Genomic DNA, 26,374 nt, shown 5'->3' with positions numbered 1-26,374 from the left:
CCTTCTGAATGTGAGCTCAATGTCTTACCATAGTGCCAGTTCACCATTGTTAATATATTGTAAGGCTATATAGCATGTTTTTGACTTCTGTTATTCTTATGATCTTAAAGTATGTTAATCCATGTTGTAGCTACCTAATTCCTATTTTACCTTTGTCTTTATAACTATTTCTTAGTTTTAATGACCTTTTACACCCATTGCATTTATCCTGAGTAAATTGAAACTTTCGTTTTAGTTTGCAGTTTTTCAATTATACAGAATACATCTTTCTATGTATTTCGTCTACATAAAAATTACAGAGCTGTCACAAGTAGGCTGAATGTGCAATGGCATGAATTTGAACAAAGAACATGAAGACCTGTTTTTGGCCTTATTCATGGCATATATGTGGACAAGAAAAAAGAGCTCCTATATTGTTCCACAGATGAATAAATAAATAAATATATTTCCCTGGTGAAAATACACTTTTCCCAGATAAAAATACACTATACTCTGGCTGCAAATACATTTTTCCATGTTACATAATAATATACTTTCCCTCTTAGCTGTAAAACAGCAATCCTTTGAATGGTAAATGTATTATAAATTGGCGTAAGAACTTCCCAGTAACTTGGGAAATGAAACACAGCAAAAAAAGATATGCTTTGGAAGGATCTTTGATGTATAGCAATGTGGACACTGCATATATTTGTATTACCTAAGTATAAATATGTATTCCTCCAAATACAGCACAGTAGTTTCTGAAATACTGAAATTGCACAGTGTGATCCGCTTTTGTCAGCTAATCATAGCCCATATCATGTGATCTTGCCACCCAGTGACAGCAGATATTCAGAGTATAGGACACACGATGTAGTCAGCCAATAGCAAACTCACTGTTAAGAAGTTGTGTGAACACACAAATAGGAAAAATTAATGGTTTAAATTAATATCCATACAGTATAGCAACAAGAAAAGCTAAACTTTCACATACGTTATTCATATATTTCAGTATGTGTTACCTTTCAAGATATATCAAATACAACTGTGCCAATAAAATTTTACATAATAGTATGAATGGTTGGTCTTCTGGCCTAAAATTTTTCTAAGTGGCTGGTCCTCAAAGTGTTAATTTTTGAATGATTGTCAAATGCTCCATGATTAAAGAAATTAATTGCACATTCTCATGTGTAATGTAATTCATCTTGTGTAAAAAGCAATTTATTTCAAAAGTAATGATTCTCAAATCACCATCTGAAATATTTTCCCACAACCTGTTAGAAATGTAAACAGTTGTGAAGTCGTGCTCATCAAAAGCAGTGTGTTGTTATGAAGTATTGTATTATCTTCATCCCAAAACCTTTGACACATTTTGCTGTCAACAGACCCTTGTGTGTATGCTGTAGTTACAAATGGTGCATTTTCTTTGCAACTTAAGTTTTATTTTTGTGTTATTATCTCATTTATGTTTTATTGTTGCAGCGTTTCTTATCACTCAAATTACAAAAATTTAACTGATAACTAAAATACTGAAAAAGTCCTAAAATTCTAAAATTCTAAAAAAAATCCCAGGTTTTTCCAGCATTTTTCCCAGATGAAAAAATTCACACATTTTTTCTGGATTTCCCAACTGTTCCATGGCATGTACACACTTTTATAAGTGACTGAGTTTTAGTGTAGTCATCACAAGGTATTAGGCTTTGGGTGGTATATGTTACGCTCATGGAAAAGTATTTGCCTCAAACTTTATAATGAAGAGAAGATCACAATTCCATTGTATACTAAAATTCTGTTATAGGTGCTGTAAGCTGTAACACTTCTTGGAGACACAACTAATGAGTGTGTGTAGGCAGCAGCTGGTGTGGCATCGCCAGCTTATCATCTGCTCTGCTACCACTTTGACCATCTTTTTATACTGATTGTAGTTCCTAAGTATTAACTTTTACGTGTCTCTTGAATACAGAAACACACCCACACACTCACTCACTCACTTACTTGTTCTATGTGTTGCAGTTTCTTTAGATGTGATTTGAACACATTTGTGATCTCATGAAGTATAGGAGACATTTTACTGGTGATACATCTTCTTTTCTATCCACTTGCATGTGACATCCCTAACTGATTGAGGATGGGTTATGTGATATTATGGTTGCATCAAGCATATCAAAACTTATATTTCAGAGTTCTTTGTACTGTCGATTCCAAATATAGATTGATTTGATAACTCTAACTCTGCTGCCTGCATGTTATTTTCAGTTTTACATATCCCTTTTTTCCTCCACATACAGGCTGTTTTGGCTATTTGATACAGAGTTACATTTGGTTAAATGATAACACCATTTGCCTTTCATGTTAAAATTCTTGAGGAGCTTGTCAGCTTCTCAATATGTGCATTCTTGCAAGTGCTGACAGTACTACCTGAACCAATTGCTTGGATTTACAAAAGTTACAGTAACCAAAGATGTGTACATCGAATATTTTGGGCCAAATAAGAGCAGTATGTATTTGACATATTAGCAAATGGTTTACATGCAGGTTTTTATTCAGTATGTCACCTCAGAAATGCTACAAAATGTGAAAAGTGCAACTGGATATGGGTGCACCTCTGCCAGGGGCTCACACATAGTGGCTCCATATAGGTCAACAACTGCCACTTTCACACAAAGCTTTGTTTTTTAAATAACAGATTTATTTTCTTCTACAGAAATGAAAACAAGATCTACAGTTAGTGATGGCAAACTTTGTCTCACTGTTCTAAACCTCATAATTCCAAAATATTTCTGTCTTAGTGCATGGAAAGGTGAGTATTGACTGCACTGTCCTGCAGCTTGCTGCCAGAGGCTCACACAGTGGACAGGTAAAAGGTAAACAAAACATCACTTTCAACATTAAGTTATGTTTATTTAAGTGGTACTTGGTTTTCCTACAGAAATGAAAATTAGCAGTATAATTTGGCGATAAGACTGGTTCTAACATCCTAAACAAAATTATTAGTGGCATATAGTCCACAGAAATGTCTAGTTTCTGCATGACATCCAGCACAGAAAAAACACTCCCAAACAACTGGTAATCCCACATCTGATGAACCTGTGTTACCTTAACAAATGTTCAAAGTCCCACTCTTTGCATCAGTACACTTGTGGAGACTGTGAATAAGTGAGCTTTGTATACATTGTAGTGTTTCTGCAGTATACACACATTGTAGTGTTTCCACAAATACTGTTGCATTTGCATTGGCAATATTTTGTTGCATATCCTCTGGTGTTGTTGGGGGTTCATGGTACATATATATGCTCTTTCACTGCACCCCCAGAGAAAGAAGTCTAATCGGTTCATGTTGGGGGACCAGGCTGGCCAGCTTACAGGACCTCCCTATCCTATCTACGTATTTGGAAACATTGCATCCACAAATTCCCTGGAAACACGTGGAGTGTCTGGGGCACCCATTACGCTCGAACCATATTGATAGCCATGTTTCCAAGTCCAAACCCTCCATGAGGAGGAGTAGGGTATCTTTGCAGAAATGATGCATATTACCATCTGGTTAATGTTCTTTGATAAATATTTGTAATTACAGTATGTGTACCAATGACACTGCAGCAAACATTGACACCCTACTGCTGTTGATCAGCAGCCGTGTGGAGCTACTGGGGATTTTGCAAGGATCAGTAGTAAATGTTCCACAGATTCATATGACTACGATTTGTAAATAAAGCTTCAATCATAAACAACATATAACATAGGAAGTCAGAATGACCTTGCAACTGCTGAAGTACAAAACAACAGGATTCACCCCATGTAGTTCTTGGTGGAGTGAGATATGATACAGATGAAGCATATACCTATGCAAAATCCTCCACACACTACTACAGCTTACTCCAGAACTGCTTGCAATCTGTCACACATTCACCTCAGGATTGTGTACCGCAGCAGGCAGAACAACAAATTTTGTTGTCACTGTTAGTTGCTGTGTTTGCATGTTGATGCCTTCTGGGTGCCCAGCTGCCAATTTCTATGAGACTGATGCAGATGTTGGAAATGGTATGATGTGGACACTGCTTATCTGTTAGCATTTGGTGCACATTGCTACATGTGTGGTTGCATTTCTGTGACATTTGCCATAAATTAACATCATATTTAGTTTTTATTAATTACTGGAAACTGGTATATCATTGAGATGATTGCAAATGTCATGAGCCACTCCAAAACATGAACTGCACTTTACATGAAATGCATTACAGTATATTTTCCTGTTTGACACTAACAGTAGTATAGCAGGCCTGAGTACGAGACACTAATATACTGAACATCGTATGTAGAATGTGCGTACTGTTAGTGATCTGTTACAATAGGCTGCAGGACAGCACAGAAACCATAGCACCACTGTCATCCATTAAAGTCTGATATTTCATTATGTATGAGATTTAGAATATTGAAAAAAGTCTACCATCACCAACTGTACCTCTTGTTTTCATTTCTGTAGGAAAAAAATACTTGTGCCATGTAAAGGACCAGAATTTGTGTTGAAAATGATGTTAGTTGACGTTTGCAGATTACGCATTCTTGCTCATTTTGTAGACCTCAGACACAGGTTTACCCCTGCCAATTGCATTTTTCACATTTTGCTTATTTTTGGAAATATATAGCAGAGTTAGGCGAGACACCCTGCATATACCAACTATAGAGTGAAAGAAACATTTGACAGGTTGTAATAAAAAGTAATAAATTTGAAGGTGAATTTAAAAAAGAAGTAGAATGACATACTGGAAGCAAAAAGCTTCCTCACATTCACATCAGTTCGCCTCAAAGAACATTAACTGATGACAGAAAAAATATATTAAGTGGGACATGCTGGCTATCTTTAAGGAAAAGACAGATGCAAGTATCTGAATTGTCTATGTTATGAAAATTATTTTAACCATGTAATTATAGAGTTTAGTTGTAAAATGGCAACAAAGAATTAAAGCAATTTGTAGACAACATGTGATAACCGACAGTTCTTGTTGCTTAACTACTATTGTAATGTAAAACCAGGAATGGTATAGAAATGGTGAATAGCTTGTATAATAATACCCATTTGGTGCTGAATTGTGGTTACAGGTGATGAGCCAGAGCTGGATCATATCCACCCAACAAACAGTGACCATTAGTCTTGCATAATGATCAGCCTGAATGTTGTTTATTTGTCTAGACAAATGAAGCCTGGTTTCTCATATTCACTTAATGGTCATAACACACAAACAGTTAAAACACAGATGCACACACAACAAGCTTAATATGATTCACAGACTGATGACAAACATCTCTTCCCACTCTTGGGCTACTTTCACATTGTGCACTGGTACAGGCTGGGATGGGATGTGCTGTACTGGCCTGCACCTAGCAGACACAAACTGTTGTCTAGTGTGTTCACACCATATGCTGATATCTAAAAGCTCTTGGCCATCTATAAGACTACACCACATTGTTTTATGGATCTATTTTTTTCCTAAAAGTTTTACTTTTCTTGTGAAAGAAAGCCTACTTTTTTATTCACATTATTTTTTTAGTTCTGTAACATTTTTAACTTGATTTTGAAGAAAGTACATGCTTAAAAGATCTAATTTTCATACAGATGATAGTGTACCATCTTAACTACCTAATAAACCATTTACATTTTCATAATTCATTATAGTAATTGTGAAATGATGCTACTCTTCAAGCACATGCACTTGATTCACATATCATGTAGTGAAAAACCTTGATAGAGGGTAGCTTACACTTAGATACATCTTAGATCATACATTACTGCAAGCAAAATATGGCTAAAAGTACAAAAAAATCTTCAAATGGTAACAACACTCTGTTCACAAGTAAATGTGAATTACTGAGTGGTATTACTGCTGCGATCGCAAGTCTATAGAGTTTGCATGCTATATCATAGTGAGAAACACTGAAGAGGAACAAAAAACAAATTACCAGTGATCAATGGAGGCATAGAGTCACTTCCTCATGTTACTTCAATGAACCAAACATATACAAATTTTTCTCTTGACAATGACCAATCATGCTCGCTATGATTTTATAACAGGTCACACTTGACATGAGAAAAAACAAGTAATTATTTGTTGTCAACGTCCTACAATTAACAGAATGTACACTTCATCTCTGGAACTAGAAGAGAAGAATAAATTAATCTAGGATGAGACATTGCTGTGGCTGGTCTATAACGAAAGCTTGTGAGATTCTACTTAATTACTTTATAGTTAGAGGTGAAAAGTGGCAGAGACCATATGATAGAGTTACATTTATAGATGTTTCTGTGTCTAAGGTGACTAAAGCACAAGATGTTCTGGTTTGAAATTTTACACTGAAACTGTAATACCACAAGTTGTAAATAATTACCTTGACCCTATATCCTCTTTCAAAGAACTGTGCATAGCTCTTAAGAATAACATTTCTTTGAGGAAATGTGTGTGATGAAATCGAGGGCAAGTGGAACTGCATTTCAGTGGACTTTTTCCTGAATTGCATGATCTCCTCTTGCCAAATTTTTAAATTCTCATCTCCATCACTAAGGAGCTTCCATTCCTATTTTTCCATTTTAACAGGAAAAGGAAGTAAGATCTTGTCGATGTCATGGTCATCAAAAACAGTTAACAAAAGGAATAATGGGTAGTTTTAGCATAGCCTCAAACATTGCAGAACAGGTAAACAAATTACTGCCGATTGATGGAGGTTGTGCACATCACTGTTACCCCCACCCCTCACCCCAACCTCTATACTGTTTTGATAGTGCAATGACTCATCAAGTCCTGAGGTACTGGAGAAATAGAAAGTTGGATCTCATCCCATAAACAGTGAAATACATTTAGGAGAGATTTTTACTTTACATAAAGAAATAAAAACTTTCACAAATAATTGTATCTGTATTACATAATTAATCATAACACATTTCAGTGTGTGCTGCAAAACAGTCAAGAACTCACACACATCAGACAGTAAATAGCATCATCATCTTCAGTAATATCTTGCTGTGCCTTCATCAAAGGTATTTTATCCTTTCTGAGTTGTAAAAATTCTTCAGTATTTTGCCAAGTGGTTTTTTAGTTGGCTGTGGAGATGGTTCATCGCCTGGAGCCAATGATGACCTCTCAGAATGATCTTCTTTGTCATGTGACACAGATATATTGAAAAAGTTTTTGAGATAACGCCATTTAGCTCACTAGTTCTGCTTCCACAGACAAAGAACCGTGCATAGTTCTTCAAACTAAGGTAGCTTTTAAGAAACTGTGATGAAACTAAGACCTAGTGGAACTTAGTTTTCATGGACTTTTCCCTGGATTATCTGACCTGATTTTGCCAAGTTTTTCAAACTTTTCTCTGTCCCTAAGGTGTTTCCATTTCAGTTTCACCATTTCAAGCTCTGAAATTTACCAAAAAATGAAAAATATAGGTATTTAGTTTCCTACTGTTGCAAATGTATGAAAATAGATCGACAAACCTCCTACAGTGACACTTCAGATAAAAGTGGTAAGAGCAGATGGGAGACATTTCATAAGTGTACTGCAGAAGCTGTAAGGTAGCTTCACTAAGTTGTGCCAGCTGCTGGCTCACACCAAAAATGTTAAACATTTTGATTGTTGCCGGCATGGTCCAGCTCTCACTGTGCCATCATGTCCTGGCTGCCAGTGTGAATACCGCAATACAAAACAATGGGTTTGATATCTCACCACATCATAGCCTGGCCCAGCATGTCTCAGCCCAGTATGCAGTGTGAACACAGTCTTAGACTAACTGACATTTACACTGAGAGGAAAGGCATCCAGCCACAGAATTAAAATGAAAATATTTGTCATTTCATGATAGGGGCTTGTCCACCATTATTGGACCTGTCAGATGGGACAAATGTCGCAGAAAAAAGACAAGAAGATAATGTACATACAAGGGTAAACAAGATCCTTTAGAAATCAAAATAATAAACAATAACCACACTTTATGAAGAGTTCATGAATGGGTAGGACTTGGTCTCGGTGCTTGTTTAGTCGTTATTGTATTAGTTAGCAGTATTTTTTTATGCCCTTCTCCATAAAAGTAGAATATCCTGGTAGTTATGAATCTGAAGTGAATGTCAGTCAGTCTTTGAAGAAAATTTCTTCGGTTTTGAGGAATAATTATAGTCAATGTTATACAGGATTAAACTAATACTGGAAGTTTTGAAGAGTGACTTGTGCTATGGGAGGCACACAAAATGATTATGTGAGGTAAGAGAACAATGCTTCTCTCTGAAACTGAATGGGATTAACAAGTGTGTGAACTGTTGTCTAAATATTTGAAAATTACTGCCCCAATAATTTCTCTTACTCTGTATGACCATTTTTAGTTAACAGAAATGGCTGTTACTAAACAGCAAGAGGATGATTGTTGTGCTTCATGATATTGAGGTGTTATCTAGTTTCAAAATATGCCTCACATTGTGATGAAATGTCCACAAAAGCTCAGATGTCTCAAGATAAAAACATACCTGTGTTTATATGAGAACCACTATCTATGGACCTAGTGAGGGCTCTGTAACATTAGAAAGTGGGTTACAAATCAATGATAATTATGAATCCAAGGCTCTGAGTGCCTCTCTAACAGCTGCTGTGCCCTCACATTACATTGTCTCTCTAAATTGACCACTCTGTTCTTGATACTGCATTCAGCTACGGTTCACCCAACCCTGTCAAAGTCATTGACTAGTGGCATCACTCCCATTCAAATAGTGAACAGTTCACTGATTACTCGAACCAGCTTCTTTGAGCTCAACTACACATCCTCTACCAAATGCTGACATCTGTGTATGCTGTTCACATGCCGGCTTGTGAAACATAGTTACTGTCCAGCTGAGCATTTTATACCCTGATATCGACATGTCCCCTGTTTACTATCCTTGCCAGCTGCATAGTGAAAATGTACTGCAGTGTCACCCATTCATCTATTGACTGCCAAAGTTTACAATTTTGCATTTTCCATTGATATCTGTATTAAAATCAATTTGTGACCACTTTTGATAATTTCTTCGTGGTGTTTTCTTTTTCTTTTCCTTTTTTAAAATTTTCACCAGGCCTATCAGATTAAAATCAGAACAGTACCTCAGTTTTCTCATCTTATTCAAATATTTTTCATGGTATGTTAACTGACTTTAACTAGCAATAGCAACTTAGTGAAGGTTCTACAAAACAAGTTAGTGGAGTTTCTTTTCCATTTTTACCAAATAGACTTGGACTCAGGTAACTCCTGATGTGACTTCATTTATTAATTGAAAGTTTTCATATTATTTAATACAAGTTTCAACATCAAAGAGGAATTTAAATGTTTCTCACTGAACGGCACAACATTTTGCCTACGGATTTGGCTATAACATTATAAATACATACATTTCGGCTGAAAGCATTGTTACCCTTTCAGAAAGCTGAGAGTACTTTGTCATGTGAGATGTACATTGCAGAACAGTACAGGAAGGTAAGAACAGCTGGAAAAAATGTCTACACATATGAAGAAATTAGTTCAACCTTAACATGCAAAACTTTATTTCATTGTCCACATTAAATCGAAATAAAATTTTGTGATTTTGACAATATCCTTGATTGTCTAAATAAGGAAAAGCAAAGTCCTGCTACAGCATTGGCATAAATCCATTGATGTTTATTAGTCATACTAAATTATTTGCCATACATATTGGCTTGTTTAGTGTCTGTGCTTTTCTTCCAAAAAGTTCTTGTGCCAGTTAAACATCATCTTTTAGTAGGGCACTATCAAGCACTTTCAACAATGCCTGGTAGTGATTGGGCAATTCTCAGGGTCACATGTAGTTGGCTGCCATGAAAGGTCATGTATTAAATATATTGGTACGGAAAGTAATATGTTTCTGAACTCCATATGTGAGCAACAATAATGCATTACAACTGGGACTGAGAGCAGACAAAATGTTAAACAACATTGGTATAATAATGGAAGGAGCAGAACATGAATTATAATTTTGTAAATTGCAACCTTAGTGACATAGCTTATCCCACAATGAAACAAGAACTATAACAAAAATTAAGTAATGTGAGTGTTTATCAACAGTCAGGGTTGACATGAACTATGAATTCAGTAAAACCGAGGTTCATAGAAGCTATTTTCATCTCAGAAATCCCACCATTTTTTCAACTAATAATATGAGAGCAATGTAGTCATTTGAAATTCAACCTGGTGTGATCTACAATCACTTATTCTCTGATATTCTGATAGTCTGATGCCCATTTTGTGGCTGTATGATCAGTAAACTGGACGTTACTCTTACATAATGAAGTGAACTCTTACTACTTATGTTATGTCAGCCGACAAACAAATTGAAAGAAATTGCTGTGAACTCGAAACTTCATACAAATTCGATACAGAAAGTGAAAATGAAATAGAACTTTCATTCAAGAGTTCTGTGACATACAGCTTCATGCTCACATCATTTCATACACTACCATTGTTATTGATCTCCGTTACTGTTACTGATGCCACTACTAAAGAAGGATGACAACTTTCTTGTTAAGAAATATAGAAAAAGAGAATAAATGTGAGACAATAATGGTGTAGTGTGAACTGAACCAAAAGAAGAAAAACATTTACGCCCATCATTTCAACTTTTATATAATACGATATGCAAACAGTTTCTTACTTTTTTTTTAATTTTTGAGTTTCATTACAATGTTTTCCCAACCAATAATACAGAAAGATACAACTAACTCTTTACGCAGAATGCAACTAAAAACAGGTTAACTGAGAGTAAGTTTATTCAATGAAGTTTTGGGATTGCAGCCATGATATCTCAGGTGACAATCATGCAACCATCTACAGGTGAGTGTTTTGCACTGGAGATTGCTAAGTCACATTGGAGACACATGCACAAAGGCAACCAGTACATCAGTGACGTCTGTTGAGTTTTGCACCGTCTTTGGGACTGCTCTATCTATGGCATGCAAGCACATGCATAATGGTAATACTACAAGGGTGGTTTGAAAAGTTCTCAGAATCGCCAAGAGAGGTCAGCACTAGCACGAGTTGTTCACAAGATATTAATTGGACTGTTGCCTGTAAACATGTGCCACATCAGTGCTCTTGTAAGAAAGCTGTGGTGCTGGCATGGTTCTGTTGTTGTTCCTGCGTAGTGATTTGCGAAGATGAAAAAAAAATTAAGATTCGAGCAGTGGTTAAGTGCTTTGTAAAGAAAGGTATGAAAGTAAAGGACATTCATGCTGATTTCCAGAATACACTGGAGGACTCTACTCCTTCATATTCAACTGTTGTCAAGTAGACAAATGAATTTAAATTTGGTTGGGAAAGCTTAGATGATGATCTGTATGATGGTCAGCCAAGATGTGTCAATACTTCAGAAATCATTGCCGAAGTGCACAAAATGGTCATGGAGGATCACTGATTGAAAGTACGTGAAATTGCATACACTTGCCAGATGTCATCTGAAAGGGTATATCACATTTTGACTGAAGAATTAGAAATGAAAAAATTATCTGCAATAAGGGTGCCACAACTCTTGATGCTGGATCAAAAAACGTACGAGAATGGACGTATCGGAACAATGTTTGGCCCATTTTAGGAGAAACGAATAAGATTTTTTGCGCTGGTTTGTGACCACAGATGAAACTTGGGTGCACTACTACACCCCAGAGACAAAACAACAGTCAAAGCAGTGGAAACATGCTGATTCTCCATCACCAAAGAAAGCAAAGACAATTCCTTTGGCAGGAAAGGTCATAGCATCAGTGTTCTGGGATGCGAAGGGGTTCTGTTTGTAGATTATCTCCCCACTTGACAAACACTTACTGGAGAATACTATGCTAACCTCCTGGACAAATTGCAGCAAAAGATACATGAAAAAGACGAGATTTAGCAAGGAAGAAAGTCATCTTCCCTCAAGACAATGCGTGCCCTTGCACATTCCATCGCCGTGGCAAAATTACATGAACTAAGGTACAAATTGTTGCCACACCCACCTTTTCCACCTGATATGGCTCCATCAGACTTCCATCTCTTTCCAAAACTAAAAATTTTTCTTGGTGGACAAAGATTCACTTCAAATGAAGAATTGATAGCAGGAGTTGACATATATTTAGCAAGCCTGGAGGAAACCCATTTTTGAGATGGGGTCAAGGCACTGGAACATCTTTGGATGAAGTGCATTAATCTAAAAGGAGACTACATTGGAAAATAAACAAAAACGCTTCAATAATGTAAGTACTTTTTTCCATTCCATTCCAGAAACTTTTCAAACCACTCTTGTACATGTGCATACTCTGTCAAAATACAGGCTCCTGGAGTTAAAATTTAGATCTCAAATCAAGAAAATCAACTGTCACTAAATGTTTCATTAGTAATAAAATGTTTTCTTTCTGAAAAAGTTAGTGAAATCACTGGGCTCCAGTCTAAAGCTGCCATCACAATTAATAAGATCTTCTGCCAAATGTATTTCCACCAGTTCCTTAATTACTGAATATCAGAAGTATCTTGTCATGGCCAAGATTTCCATGGCAGAATAATCCTTGGAATGTTCTGTGGAGATACAATGCTTGGCTATGGCTGAAATACTGGGTTGCAAAAGGCGAGTGTGGCAATCATGTTCATTTCACTTTTCGAGCACTGTGCTCTTTGCCACACTATGAAGGTATTCTGTAGATTTCAGCCCTCCAAAACAACAAATCATCCTTTGCCAAACTGAGAGTAGCACAAGTCTTTATATGTAGGTGGAATATTACTTTTTATATTAAGTTTCCTTAGGATTTTGTCTAATTTTGGTGAAATATTGCTGACATATGAGAGGAATGCCCTGGACTGAAACCACTCCTCCTCTTGATCTTGTGGGTGGTCACATTTCTTCATGCTTAAGGCTATGCTGATCTTATGTAGTGAATATCCATTATCTTTGAACACAGATTTTAGGTATTCCAGGTCCTTTGCAAGGCTATCCCCATCAGACACAAGATGTGCCCTGTGCACCAGCATTTGAAGTATGAAACTTCTTGGGAGATTAAAACTGTGTGCCAGACTGAGACTCGAACTCAGGACCAGCACACACTCCACTGCAGAATGAAAATTTCATAGCAAACATTCCAAGGATGCTCATAGTTTGTTATGGGTGATGGCAGATAGAAGCCTGCAAATTGTACTTCTGGACGACATTCCATGGATTAGTCTGCCATGGAAATCTTGGACTAGACAAGGTCCTTCTGGGATTCAATTATTAAGGACTTGGTGGAAATACATTAGCCATAAGAACTTAAAAATCATGATGGTGGCTTTCAACTGGATAAGGCAAGGCACCTAGTGATTTGTCTAACATTTTCAGAAAGAAAACATTTTATTCCTAATGACACATCTAGCAACAGATGATTTTTGGTGTCAAGTTAGCATTGTGACCTAGCAATCTCCAATGAAAAACACTCTCCTGAAGTTGGCTGAATAACTGCAAGCTGAAGTATGATGGCAAGAGGTAGGCATAATCCGGCTGCAGTCCCAAAACTTCATGGAATACTCTTTATGCTGTCCAAATTTCAAGAGAGCAAATTTAATTATCTATATCAGTATCTTTTTACTTAGTTTATTCAAAGAATTTGATCAAATTCTGAACAACAGGAGTAGACATTAGTCAAGTAGAAGTATGCCTAATCGCAATTCTGGACAGCAGACTGTGTCTGTCTCAGTTGCTACTGAAAATGGATAAAGTAGAGAAAACTGCTCAACATAAGTTGAGTCATACAATGGTCATCAGACTCAGGAGTTAGACAGAGAGAGAAAGAGAGCTATATGGGCCCAGCACTTGGCCTATTACCTCTGTAGAATGGACAGTACCTGATACCTGAAAGTTTACCTATGAGTTCAAATGCCCATCCACCACTCAGTGCCACAGTTATATATTTAGCAGCTACTATACTCCTCCGATTGGTTTATTGCACTCAGGACCTTCCAGTATTGAATCAATTAGTATTAAAACACAGTTACTATGCATTTATTTTATTCTGTCTTAATCAGCATGAATCATAATACAGCTAGAAAACATTTTTATATGTCCATACACCAGATTAATTGCTTTCAGCTATACAATTTCTATGTTACACTGCAGTCCAAGTCATCATTGCAACAAGTCACTGATATTACACGTAAAACAACATGAAAATTGGTAACAGAAATACTTAAGATTTCTGTGAATCAAATTTAATTTTCTTCATAACATGTCACCTCTCATAACATACCTTCATCAGTTGTTGTGTGAGTCTTGAGGACAGGCTCAGGAATTTTATCAGGCACCCTCATACTAGCCTCAACATTCCCACTTTCATTATCAGTTCCTACAGGTGGCCCCCAAATTCTCATCAAGAAAGGTTTCAGTTGTGTCTTACTAAGTTCTAAATAGGCAGCCTCAAGATTTCCATGATTGGCTGTTAGAACAGTTACAATATCCTCCCTAGTAAAATTTCCACGTGCCATCAGCTCTGCATACTGAAAAAAAGAAAGTATGTTTACTATTCAATTCAAATAATAGACTCTTTTGAAGTTGGAAATAATTGTAAAGGTAATATTTTATTGTTTGATTTTAATTCATCTGTTTCATTGTGGGTGACCTTATCCAGTTGATAATATCACTGCATTCCACTTCTCTCAGAATAAATCACAGATCTTTAGGATGAAATACTTAGAAGGTGCTTACACAATTGCAAGCTAGTATGATGCTTGCAAATGTGTATGTTGCCATCAAGCAGCTTGTGAGACACTTAGCACAAACTGCCTCAGTTTGTTTTCCATTGGAGTGCAAAGGGACACTAAAGGTCAGTGGAGACAGCACTGTTGCAAGTTTAAAAGTGTCTACAGGCTTGAGAGTGATGTGGCTCACATATTGTTCAGGAAAGTTTCGTTGCATCAATGTTTTCCCTGAGTGGCTCATGAGCCTTTGTGAACACACTGCTTGCAAATGTATATACATCTTGATAAAGTTTAGAATGTTGGTAGACTTGCCTTGGGGTTTTTTCAACGTAAAGTGAATCTGCAGACCTTAATATATGATCTGAGAGGTATAGAGAGAGCCAAACAGCAGTAGAATACTTTTCATTTTTAGTGAAGTTTATGATTGATGTCTGAATTGAAGCTGGTATTTGAGAAAGAATATGAGGTAGGAGAGGACAGGTTCATAACATGATCATAATTGTAGAGATTTATTGATAGATCTCAGTAGTCAACTTTAACAGTTTAGCAAACAACGATAGTTAATTTAGAATATCACTCACACAGAATACAGTCCATTAAAGCGTACCTTCTTCTGGCGCTGCTCTACACACTCAGTAACAGCTGCCCACACATTTCCTCGATGTATTCGTAATGCATCACGAGCTTCAGCAGCTGATATTGTTCCAATATTATTTTCATGTCTCTCATGCCCATAGTTAGTGGCCAGAGTTACTACAGTATCAATCATATTGCGCCAGTTATCACGCAACCATGTAACTGGATTTTTCTCACCACAGTGTTCCATAGCCACTTGGAGATCTTCTGTCGTAAAGTTATGCATCTCTGCTTCCTGTTAACAAGATTTAAACACAAGTTAATAATATCTAAAAGCCTTAGAAACAACATCTGTAAATAAATAATTGACTTTCTTTCATTCCTATATTGCAATATGCATTAAGACATCGGGTGCAAAAAATTTACCACTAGAAGCCAAGATAATTCAGTAATTATGGACACTACATTATGCTATTATTGCATAATGTTTATATGATGAGAAAACAATATGTATTCAGAACACTGTAGTTCAAAATAAAATACAGGTGGTTTGGAGGGAAGTGCAGTTCCACTTATGTATACCAAAGCTGCATGTGTTACTTCTTGAATCTAGTAAAAAGGTTGAAAAGAAAGTAATATATCATCAAAGCTGAAGTAAGGAATATACTTAACTAACAGCAGCCATTGTGCATAAAGTAATAGTAATTAATTACAAATGGGAAGGACCAAGGAGTACATCAAGGGCCTAATCAAAGGTGTAGGAAATGAAACAGGAAAAAATCTTGGTCAAATGAATTTGATGTAAGAACAAGATAAATCATATTGTAAATTTACACTGTTATGCAAGGTGAATACTGCAGGTAATGCAGAAGATAAAGTAAATGTTTAATAGAGAAGGCAATGTGTGCAAATGAAGAAAACAGGAAAGTACATTGAACTGCGCAATACTATACTAGAATGCATTTTGAGATCACTGATGGAAAAGTTTTTTTAGATCACTGATGGACATTTTTGTAGAAAAAGCAGGCAGATACAAGAATTTAAACAAAGATACAAACAGAGAAAAGTGTGTGAACAAAGAAGAAAGCAATAAATGAAAAGAAAAAAATTAGAAAGAAAAGAAACTTCCTGGCAGATGAAAACTGTGTGCCTGACCGAGACTCGAACTCGGGATCTTTGCCTTTCGTGGGCAAGTGCTCTACCATCTGAGCTACTGAAGCATGACTCACGCCCAGTACTCACAGCTTTACTTCTGCCAGTACCTCGTCTCCTACCTTCCAAACTTTACAGAAGCTCTCCTGCAAACCTTGCAGAACTAGCACTCCTGAAAGAAAGGATATTGCGGAGACATGGCTTAGCCACAGCCTGGGGGATGTTTCCAGAATGAGATTTTCACTCTGCACCGGAGTGTGCGCTGATATGAAACTTCCTGGCAGATTAAAACTGTGTGCCTGACCGAGACTCGAACTCGAGACCTTTGCCTTTCGCGGGCAAGTGCTCTACCATCTGAGCTACCGAAGCACGACTCACGCCCGGTACTCACAGCTTTACTTCTGCCAGTACCTCATCTCCTACCTTCCAAACTTTACAGAAGCTCTCCTGCAAACCTTGCAGAACTAGCACTCCTGAAAGAAAGGATATTGTGGAGACATGGCTTAGCCACAGCCTGGGGGATTTTCCAGAATGAGATTTTCACTCTGCAGCGGAGTGTGCGCTGATATGAAACTTCCTGGCAGATTAAAACTGTTTGAGTTCAAGTCTCGGTCAGGCACACAGTTTTAATCTGACAGGAAGTTTCATATCAGCGCACACTCCGCTGCAGAGTGAAAATCTCATTCTAGAAAGAAAAGGTTTATGAAGGAGAACAGATCTGCTAAATGAACAGAATGAAGAAAGAGGCCCATTAATAAGACAGCAGAGTTAGCACAAAAGCAAATATATTGCCTAACAGGAGTGAAGAGCTGACATAAAAGTGCAGAGACAGAGAAGAACAGGGAAGTGGCAGTGATTGTTCCAGTATGATCAGAAAAAAATTTTTAAAACTGGAAATATCAGGTTTCTTGTACAATTCAAACAGAGAAAGAAAGAAGTATGGAACATGGAAGGCACTGGAATAGACATAGTTCACAGAAGTAGTAAACAAAAATTACAGAAGTCATCGGAAGAATATGAATGTAACTCACTCCCTCTGTTCACATAAAATAAAAGTCTAGATTAAACACATAATTTCTTTAGGGGTTCCACTGATGATTATTATTATATCCAATCAACTTAAAATGCTTGTTTGTCTCAACATTCGTTCATTATTTTTCTTTTTCACTATGTTATTTACATTTCACGAAGAAAGAAGAATGGAAAAAGAGTAAAGAAAGAGGAAAAACAATGACAGTTTAGGTCTATAGCTGAAAAGCACCAAAGACAAAGCTCCCGTGTGTTTCATAAAGAAGAATTAAAATTGAACTAATGAGAGGACAGATGAACACTATATATTTTGAAACAGTTGACAAAAACCATATGAGACAAATAAACACTCTTGAGTACATTCAAACAAATTTAAAAACAAATTTAGAAAACATATTGTGATGTGGAACAAATTTTTGAAGATAGTGATGATGTGGCAATGAAGGGTAGAAACATATTAATGAAAACAAAATTTGTTGAAAAGTAACTAATGAATGTACAAACTGTCTGCAGTAAGATGAAAAGATCATGCAGTCTGTGAAACTTATATGTACACAGTTACTGAAGAGATGTAGAAATTATGGCTGTGGTGATCAAAAGTGACCACACTACTTTCATACAGAAAACATTAGAAAGTCTGGAATGAATAAATGAAATTTGCATTAACATCAATCAGTCCTCAGTTCTGACAAAACAAAAAGTGGAAATTTGTGTCAGCCTGATATTTTGACAAAGACATTTTGTTTTCAGTCAGTAATCTTCATTCATTGTGTTTTGTAGGTCTTATCATATTGTTATATTAGCATATGTCTCTTAGCTTGCTGTATTCATGCAAAAATATCAAAATTAGACACTTTTATTATCTTTAAAAGGTCCTAAGAGCAATTTAAAATTTTTGGCTTTTTGGATTTCATATTTGAAACTGTAATTTTCATGTTAAACATTTTATTTAGATGCAACATGCTGTCAGTTGTAAGGTAATGTATGTAAAGCTCATGCTCTTCCCCCTCCCCCCCTCCCCCCATCCCACCACCTTTCCCCTTTCTCCCCTCCTCCTCTATTATCAATACAGCCAGTTAATATTTGCCTGACCAACATCATAAAGTAAACAAAGCCATTCATCGGTTACACTATAACCAATCAAACTGAGGCATAACTGTCATATATAAAAATTACAAACAACTGTATGTGTGAAAGTAAAAGCACAAGCTCAGATTGTGTCAAGGATGGGGAAGGAATTCGGCCAAGCCCTTTCAAAGGAACCATCTCGTCATCTGCCTGGAGTGATTTAGGAAAATCACGAAAAACTTAAATCTGAATGGCCAGACATAGGTTTGAACAGTTGTCCTCCCAAATGCAAGTCCAACTGTATGTAATTTATCATAAGTAGAGATACTGTCTCTTTATAGTTATTCTTATGTTTTATATATCTGAAGATGGGCTACAGTAGCTAAAACAGGTCATGATCAGTTTTTTCCCCTCACAGCTGTAAATTAAATAAATAACTATGACGTGAAGTGACGATGTCTAGTTTTCATACCAGTTGCTCTGTTGTTGTTGTTGTTGTTGTGGTCTTCAGTCCTGAGACTGGTTTGATGTAGCTCTCCATGCTACTCTATCCTGTGCAAGCTTCTTCATCTCCCAATACGTACTGCAACCTACATCCTTCTGAATCTGTTTAGTGTATTCATCTCTTGGTCTCCCTCTACGATTTTTACCCTCCATTACAAAATTGGTGAACCCTTGATGCCTCAGACATGTCCTACCAACCGATCCCTTCTTCTAGTCAAGTTGTGCCACAAACTTCTCTTCTCCTCAATACTATTCAATGCATCCTCATTAGTTATGTGATCTACCCATCTAATCTTCAGCATTCTTCTGTAGCACCACATTTCTAAAGCTTCTATTCTCTTCTTGTCTAAACTATTTATCGTGCACGTTTCACTTCCATACATGGCTACACTCCATACAAATACTTTCAGAAACGACTTCCTGACATTTAAATCTATACTTGATGTTAACAAATTTCTCTTCTTCAGAAACGTTTTCCTTGCCATTGCCAGTCTACATTTTATATCCTCTCTACTTTGACCATCATCAGTTACTTTGCTCTAGTTTAGTATAAAATGTGAGCTAGTTGCTGTGAAGCAGTTGTAGGACTGTTCCCCCATTAGCTGGTCTGTGTCTGAGTTGACTGATTTACAATCTATGTGCTTGTGCCATGGTCAAAACTCACAGTTTATGAACAGTTTATTAAAGGTATTAGAATAAAAGGCAAAATACATTGGAATAAAGCACTGGAAGGAGTGAAATGGGCCTGTAATTAGAGGAGACTCACTTATCTCAGACTTTATGATGTGTGTTATTACAGTGTATTTAATTCAGTCAAGATGTGGGCTACACCTTGAGTCACTGAGTGAACAGAAAGACAGATCGGTATGGTCCTATCAAATCAGCACAAGGTTTTAAAGTTTTGTTAAAACTATTATCATATTAAGAAGTAACACTGCTGTTTAGTGGCCAGATGATTGTTTAATACCTCTTAGGTGATGTGTTTTTGAAGGTAGTGCCTGTCACTGTTGTACATAGTGCCTAAATCTAATGCACCAGTATTTGGCAGGTTATTCTGATTCAAAGAGCAGTTCAACATAACATTCAGTGACTTGTAGGCTCTAAGACCAAAGTGTTATCTTTTAACATACAACCACTTTCCCTTTCCTCTCACTGGTTTTGCAATAGTATGATTTTAGCTTCTGCCCAACTGATGTAGCTGTTTTATTTTAGAATTTTCTAGGTGATATACTGATAAGCAGATAAATGAGAATTAACAGGGTGAAAACAGAGTATTTGTTTTCAAAGGATGCTTAAGATCTATATATTAACCTGCAAGGAGAACAACTAATGGTGGTCAAGAAACTTAAATACTTAGGCTCTTACATGCAAAGTGATGAAGGGCTGGAGGCCAAAATACAGCACAGGATAAAGAGTGGATGGATTAACTGGTGGAAACTGAGCAGAGTACTGTTTGATAAGAAGGTTAGCTGTAGAATGAAAGGAAAGCTTTACAAGTCTGTGGTGAGGCCTGTGACGCTGTATAGCACAGAAACTTGGCCAATTACAAAAGCCCAAGAGAAAAAGATGGAAGTGGCAGAAATGAGAATGTTAAGGTGGATGAGTTGGATGACACAACTAAGGAGTGAGTACATCAGGGGAACAGTGAAAGTGGGGCCCATAGGGCAGAAGAACAAAGAAAGTAGGCTAAGATGGTATGGACATGTGCAGAGAAGAGGGGAGTACTATGTGGGGAGAAGAACTGACGACCCAAAAATTGAAGGACCAAGGAGAAGAGAAAGACCAAAACTGAGATGGAAAGACAAGGTAGCAGGGAATGGCTAAGAGAAGGAGCACTAGATAGGCATTTATGAAAGAGAAGGATCCAGCAAAGCAACACCAACCCCATGTGATGTGGGAAAAGGCAGAGAAGAAGAAGATGATGATGATAATACTGATAAGAAGAACACACTCCATTTGGTCTTTCAGTTCACTGTGGTAATTTTAGAAGTTCATCCTTTTTAGTTGTAACATTTGCTATTTTCTGATGAAAGATGTTAAAAAATTGTCATTTCATTTTATAAATGACTGTCTACGCTGCATGGTTTTACTTTGCTGCTGGACTTACTCTGCAGCTCTATCCTTCGGAATAATTTATCTTTAGTGTAAACATATGACATCACTGGTGTAGGATGTGTACTAAATTGATTAGAGTGGATACGTTTGGCATCCATAGAGCAATCTGAGTGGTCATCACTACCTGAACAAGACTTTACTCTGCCAATACGTCTACCTGTACTTTGTAAAGACTGAAAGGTAGAGGTCTAAGTTCATTTACTAGTCCGGCAGGCATCTTGACTCAGACAGCAAGTTTTATTACAGTGCACATTCCATTGCAGGTTTACAGATTTATTCTGTGTAATGGGTGTTGAGGACTGCAGGGCCAAGCAAGGTTAGCACACTTGTCTACCATTTGGGAGGACGATGGTTTGAACCCACATCCAGCTATCCTGATTTAGGTTTTTCGTGATTTCCTAAGATTGCTTCAGGCAAATGCTGGGATGGTTCCTTTGAAAGGGCAGGCCAATTTCCTTTCCCATCCTGAGCTTCTGCTCAATCTCTAATGACCTTGAGCTGACGGGACATTAAACACTAATCTTCTCTTTCTCCTCCTCCTCCTCCTCTTTCAGACAGCTGCAGATTATATTCCACTTAGCACTCTTATACTCTAGGCAAAATATGCATGAAGACATAATAAGATACAGCACATATGATTATGACAATAAAGCATCTCAGTCCAAAAACCAGACTTGTATGAAGCATTTCTGATAGCTTCCCTTTCTCATGTGCTAGGTCAACCTAACTAGCCTGTTGGAAATACGGGAACTCAGGGCATTTGAAATACCAAAAGAGGCTAAGTGTTCCTCACCAGGCCACACTCTGTAGTAGAAGGATGGACTTAACTTCTGTAACTCCAAAGTGACTTTACAACATAAAATTGCGCTCTATACGAATATGAAATACAACAAAACTTAGGTATGCTAGTACTAACGTAGTTAACGATCATAGTCCCACCTTATGCTCAAACAGCACTAGCACCACAAATTTCAAATATTCGATTGCTAAAATTACATGTTCATGGAAGTATGGCAATCATACACCAAATATCAGTATGGTCATCCAGTTTTACATTTCCTATAGTTACAGTTCAGATGTCAGAAATCCATTTTATAAAGTCTGCGTGCTTTTTAAAATCGCATCCAACATTACTCGAACAGTCCACAGGTGTACTGCCGGTCCACAGTGTCCAACGGGCACAATATTTTGGTGATCAGACATGTCGCCATCATCAGGTGCGCTGACGAATTGAGCACCTGAGGGTGGGTGGCCATCTTAAATCCCCTTCCCTCACAAGGCATTCTCTCCGAGCTCAACACTCGCATGTCAGCGATCAGAGAGACACTGGCGTAGGCGTCTGTGGTGGCGTCGGTGTAATTGCCTCGTCCGCCCTAGTTGCCTGTTCGTTTCCTTTGCTGAGCGTCTTTTTTAATTAGACTCATTGCTGGTTTCCATGCCCTGCTGAGGTTGTAGCCGCAATCTCGGTTGATGAGTCCGTCCCTGGTACAAATTTCGATAGCATCTCTAACAGTCCCATTATTTAGATGTCTGTGCCAAGACCCTGGTATGTTGGTAGTCCATTTCATGATTTTTGGACAAACAGTGTTCCGAGACCACCGACTTGTTGCGGTACCCAAGTCAAGCATGCCTCTGATGTTCTCGGCAACGATCTTCGATGGTGTGCACTGACTGTCCAATATAAGTCTTCCCACATTGACATGGAATCTGGTATATGCCGGCCTTCCGCAAACCGAGATCATCTTCGACACGTCCCAATAATGCTCGCGTTTTATTTGGTGGGCAAAAGACAGTTCCAACTCTGTGTTTCCTCAAGATTCGTCCCATTTTACCCGATAGTGCGCCAGTATACGGTATATAGGCAGTGACTTCTTGCGTCTCCGCACGCTGTACCGTGGAGGTGGGGCGGAGAGCGCGTCTGATCTGCCGTTCAGAGTACCCCTTTTTCCGGAATACAATTTTGAGGTGTTCCAGCTCGTAGGGTAGACTCTCTGCGTCAGAGATGGTGCGCGCCCTGTGCACCAATGTTTTTAGCACCCCATTCCTCTGCGCAGGGTGCTGGCAGCTATCTGCTTGCAAATACAGGTCGGTGTGCGTTTTCTTCCTGTATACCCCGTGGCCCGGGGTGCCATCTGCTCTTCTTTTGACCATGACGTCCAGGAATGGTAAATTCACTATGGAGACTGGAGCAGAGGGAAGATTACCATTCCTGGACGTCATGGTCAAAAGAAGAGCAGATGGCACCCCGGGCCACGGGGTATACAGGAAGAAAACGCACACCGACCTGTATTTGCAAGCGGATAGCTGCCACCACCCTGCGCAGAAGAATGGGGTGCTAAAAACGTTGGTGCACAGGGCGCGCACCATCTCTGACGCAGAGAGTCTGCCCCAAGAGCTGGAACTCCTCAAAACTGTACTACGGAAAAACAGGTACTCGGAATGGTCGATCAGACGCGCTCTCCACCCCACCTCTACAGTACAGCGTGTGGAGAAGGACGTAATCACGGAGGAAGAGGTAGCCACAGCCTTCATACCGTATACTGGCGCACTATCGGGGAAAATAGGACGAATATTGAGGAAACACCGAGTAGAAACTGTCTTTTGCCCACCAAATAAAACGCGAGCTTCAATGGGAAGTGTCAAAGACGACCTCGGTTTGCAGAAGGCCGGCATGTACCAGAGTCTGTGACAGTGTGGGGAGACTTATATTCGACAGACAGTGCGCACCATGGAAGATCGTTGTCGAGAACATCAGAGGCACACTCGACTTACGTACCCCAACAAGTCGGCGGTCGCAGAGCGCTGTTTTTCCGAAAATCATGAAATGGACTACCAACTTGGCACAAACATCTTAATACTGGGACAGTGTTGTTAGAGAAGCTACCGAAATTCGTACCAGGGACGGACTCATCAACCGATATTGCTGCTACAACCTCAGTAGGGCATGGGAACAAGCATTGGGTCTAATTAAAAAGACGCTCAGCAAAGGAAACGGACGGGCAATTAGGGCGGACGAGGCAATTACACAGACGCCACCACAGACGCCTTCGCCAGCGTCTCACCGCGGAAAGAACCTCGCGAGGGGAGGGTATTTATGACGGCCGCCCACCCTTAGGTGCTCAGTTCGTCAGCACACCTGATGATGGTGACATGTCTGATTGCTGAAATATTGTGCCCTTAGGACACTATGGACCGGCAGTACACCCGTGGACTTTTCATAGAAGAAATACGACGGGAGAAACTGAAGAATCACACAGCCAACATTAGTCCATGCTGAACACCTTACATCAATGGGATGCTACCTTTAGAATAGTAACAGACGCAGATTTAGAGCAATTACACCGACGCCACCACAGACGCCTTCGCCAGCGTCTCACCGCGGAGAGAACCTCGCGAGGGGTTCTTTAATTAGTTACCATACTGCAGTGTCCATATAAGGGGCTAAAAAGTAGGCAAGAGCCAGTTGTAAGTGACACTGGATGTTGAGGACACTGGAAATCATATTATTGGCTCACTGCTCATAAAGCATTGACCCTAATATAAAACACACAGAGTCAAAAAGCACAAAAGGTACTTGATGTACCAGAAAATGATACGAGGCTGTGATGGGTCACCTGATAAAAAAAATCACTTATTTTGGCAGGACAGTAGTTCAAATGCCCATCCAACCGTCTACATTTAGGTTTTCTGTCATTTCTCTAACTCACTTCAGCCAAATGCTGGGAAAACTTCATAGAAAAGGAACTTCTGATTTCTAATTAGCTTTATGTTAACATGATGTTAACGTTCCTAAGAAACACCTGAGTGCACATAACATGAAAGTTCTTCGTGGAGTTCAGAATGTAAGTAATTTTTATTTCAAACTGAGCAGTATACGAACGACAAAATTCAGTCTTTACATTATTTTTGCCAGTCATTACGGTCCTGTATTTTTTGCTCTATTCATACCTGTTTGTGTTCTGGAATTGCAATTGTATTAATGTTTATGTTTGTATCTTTTGTATTTTTATTTCGGCCACAATTGATTTGCATCTAGCCATGTAGAAGTTTAAGTGTGTTCTACAGAACCCTGTATGTGTAAGTATTATTTACTCTATATTTTGATCCTTGTTTAAACTTACGATGCTTCCTCCTTTGATGCTTTGCTTATCTGTTGTATATTATAGTATGCTTTCAGATGGTTGATGATGACAATTAATCAAATATGCAACTGCAACCACCAAAATTTTTTGACAGTCATAAACAAAAATTGTTATGTTCTAAAGAGATATTAAACTTGATGGTTCGTGTGTGGATGCTAATGTTTAGTCCAGGACATGAAAATATAAGCAATGGAAAACGAAACTGGCGGTCTTCTACACCGATGTTTAACAATAGCAACATTTCATTCTAGTTTAATGGATTTTTGTGAACAGTTTTCGTGATGAATACTGGCAAAGCATTCACATCAAATTATTTTGGGAAACCATAAAAAAAACTTGGCTTAAGATGATCATATGACGGTTTCAGTGCCACACACCCTCAACAGAAAGACCACTGCAGTGTTGCCGGAACCAATTTTTCTGGAGATGGAGCTTAAACATTTTGGATGACACAGAACAAGTTTCAGAAGCTATGTTAACAATAAATTGGATCTTTGCATTTACTATTTACTTTTACAAGCGGTAAGTTTCAGATTTCGGTTCTAATTGTATGCACACACAGCAATTAATATGAAGACCTATCGTGCTGCATCTAAGACAAATGTAAACGTTGCTCTTTTCAGTTTTGGGTTTATATTTCGTACCATGATTTACCTTTTTAGCGCTGTCGTCGCAGGTTCAGAATCCGAATTCGCACTCGAATCTATACACGTCCAACCACCCAACACTTAGCACAAGCTTATTGTGTAACCTGTTGACACTCACAAACCACCCAGTGTCTTTTATGCACTTAACCATTTACCCTCTCTTCCTTTGTTGAACTGGGAAACGAATGGAATACTTTGTTGGGCAGTGTTTGTTTCCCATGGATAACCTGGTCTTTGCCTCCAAAAATACTGTAGCGCAGTGGCAGTATTTTATTAATGCTACGTATCGTTTCATCGTATAGTGACGCATCGCTATGTTTTATGTACCGGTAGCAGCATGAATATTACTACGGTACAAATTGTGATTATATTTCGACTGCACGAAACACTGAAGCGCTCTTTACTGCTACATGAACACAGCTCACTGTTCCCACAGCTGCAGTTGTGAGTTCA

General features: G+C 38.2%; 1 protein-coding gene across 10 annotated transcripts in view; it reads right to left on the bottom strand.

The window, feature by feature from the left end:
* LOC126333709 (E3 ubiquitin-protein ligase lubel) overlaps positions 1-26,374 on the bottom strand; it is a 460,123-nt gene that overhangs the window by 123,641 nt on the left and 310,108 nt on the right. For all 10 annotated transcript variants that reach the window (XM_049996758.1, XM_049996757.1, XM_049996764.1 and 7 more), the window contains 2 exons: positions 15,296-15,559; positions 14,241-14,487 (listed from right to left, as the gene is read on the bottom strand). In XM_049996758.1, coding sequence (XP_049852715.1) covers positions 14,241-14,487; positions 15,296-15,559 — 511 coding nt within the window. The remainder of the gene's footprint in view (positions 1-14,240; positions 14,488-15,295; positions 15,560-26,374) is intronic.

The sequence above is a fragment of the Schistocerca gregaria genome, chromosome 2 (assembly GCF_023897955.1).
Source record: "Schistocerca gregaria isolate iqSchGreg1 chromosome 2, iqSchGreg1.2, whole genome shotgun sequence".
NCBI classification, from domain to species: Eukaryota; Metazoa; Arthropoda; class Insecta; order Orthoptera; family Acrididae; genus Schistocerca; species Schistocerca gregaria.
Note: the sequence above shows the minus strand (reverse complement) of the source record. Positions and strands in the feature narration are given on the sequence as shown.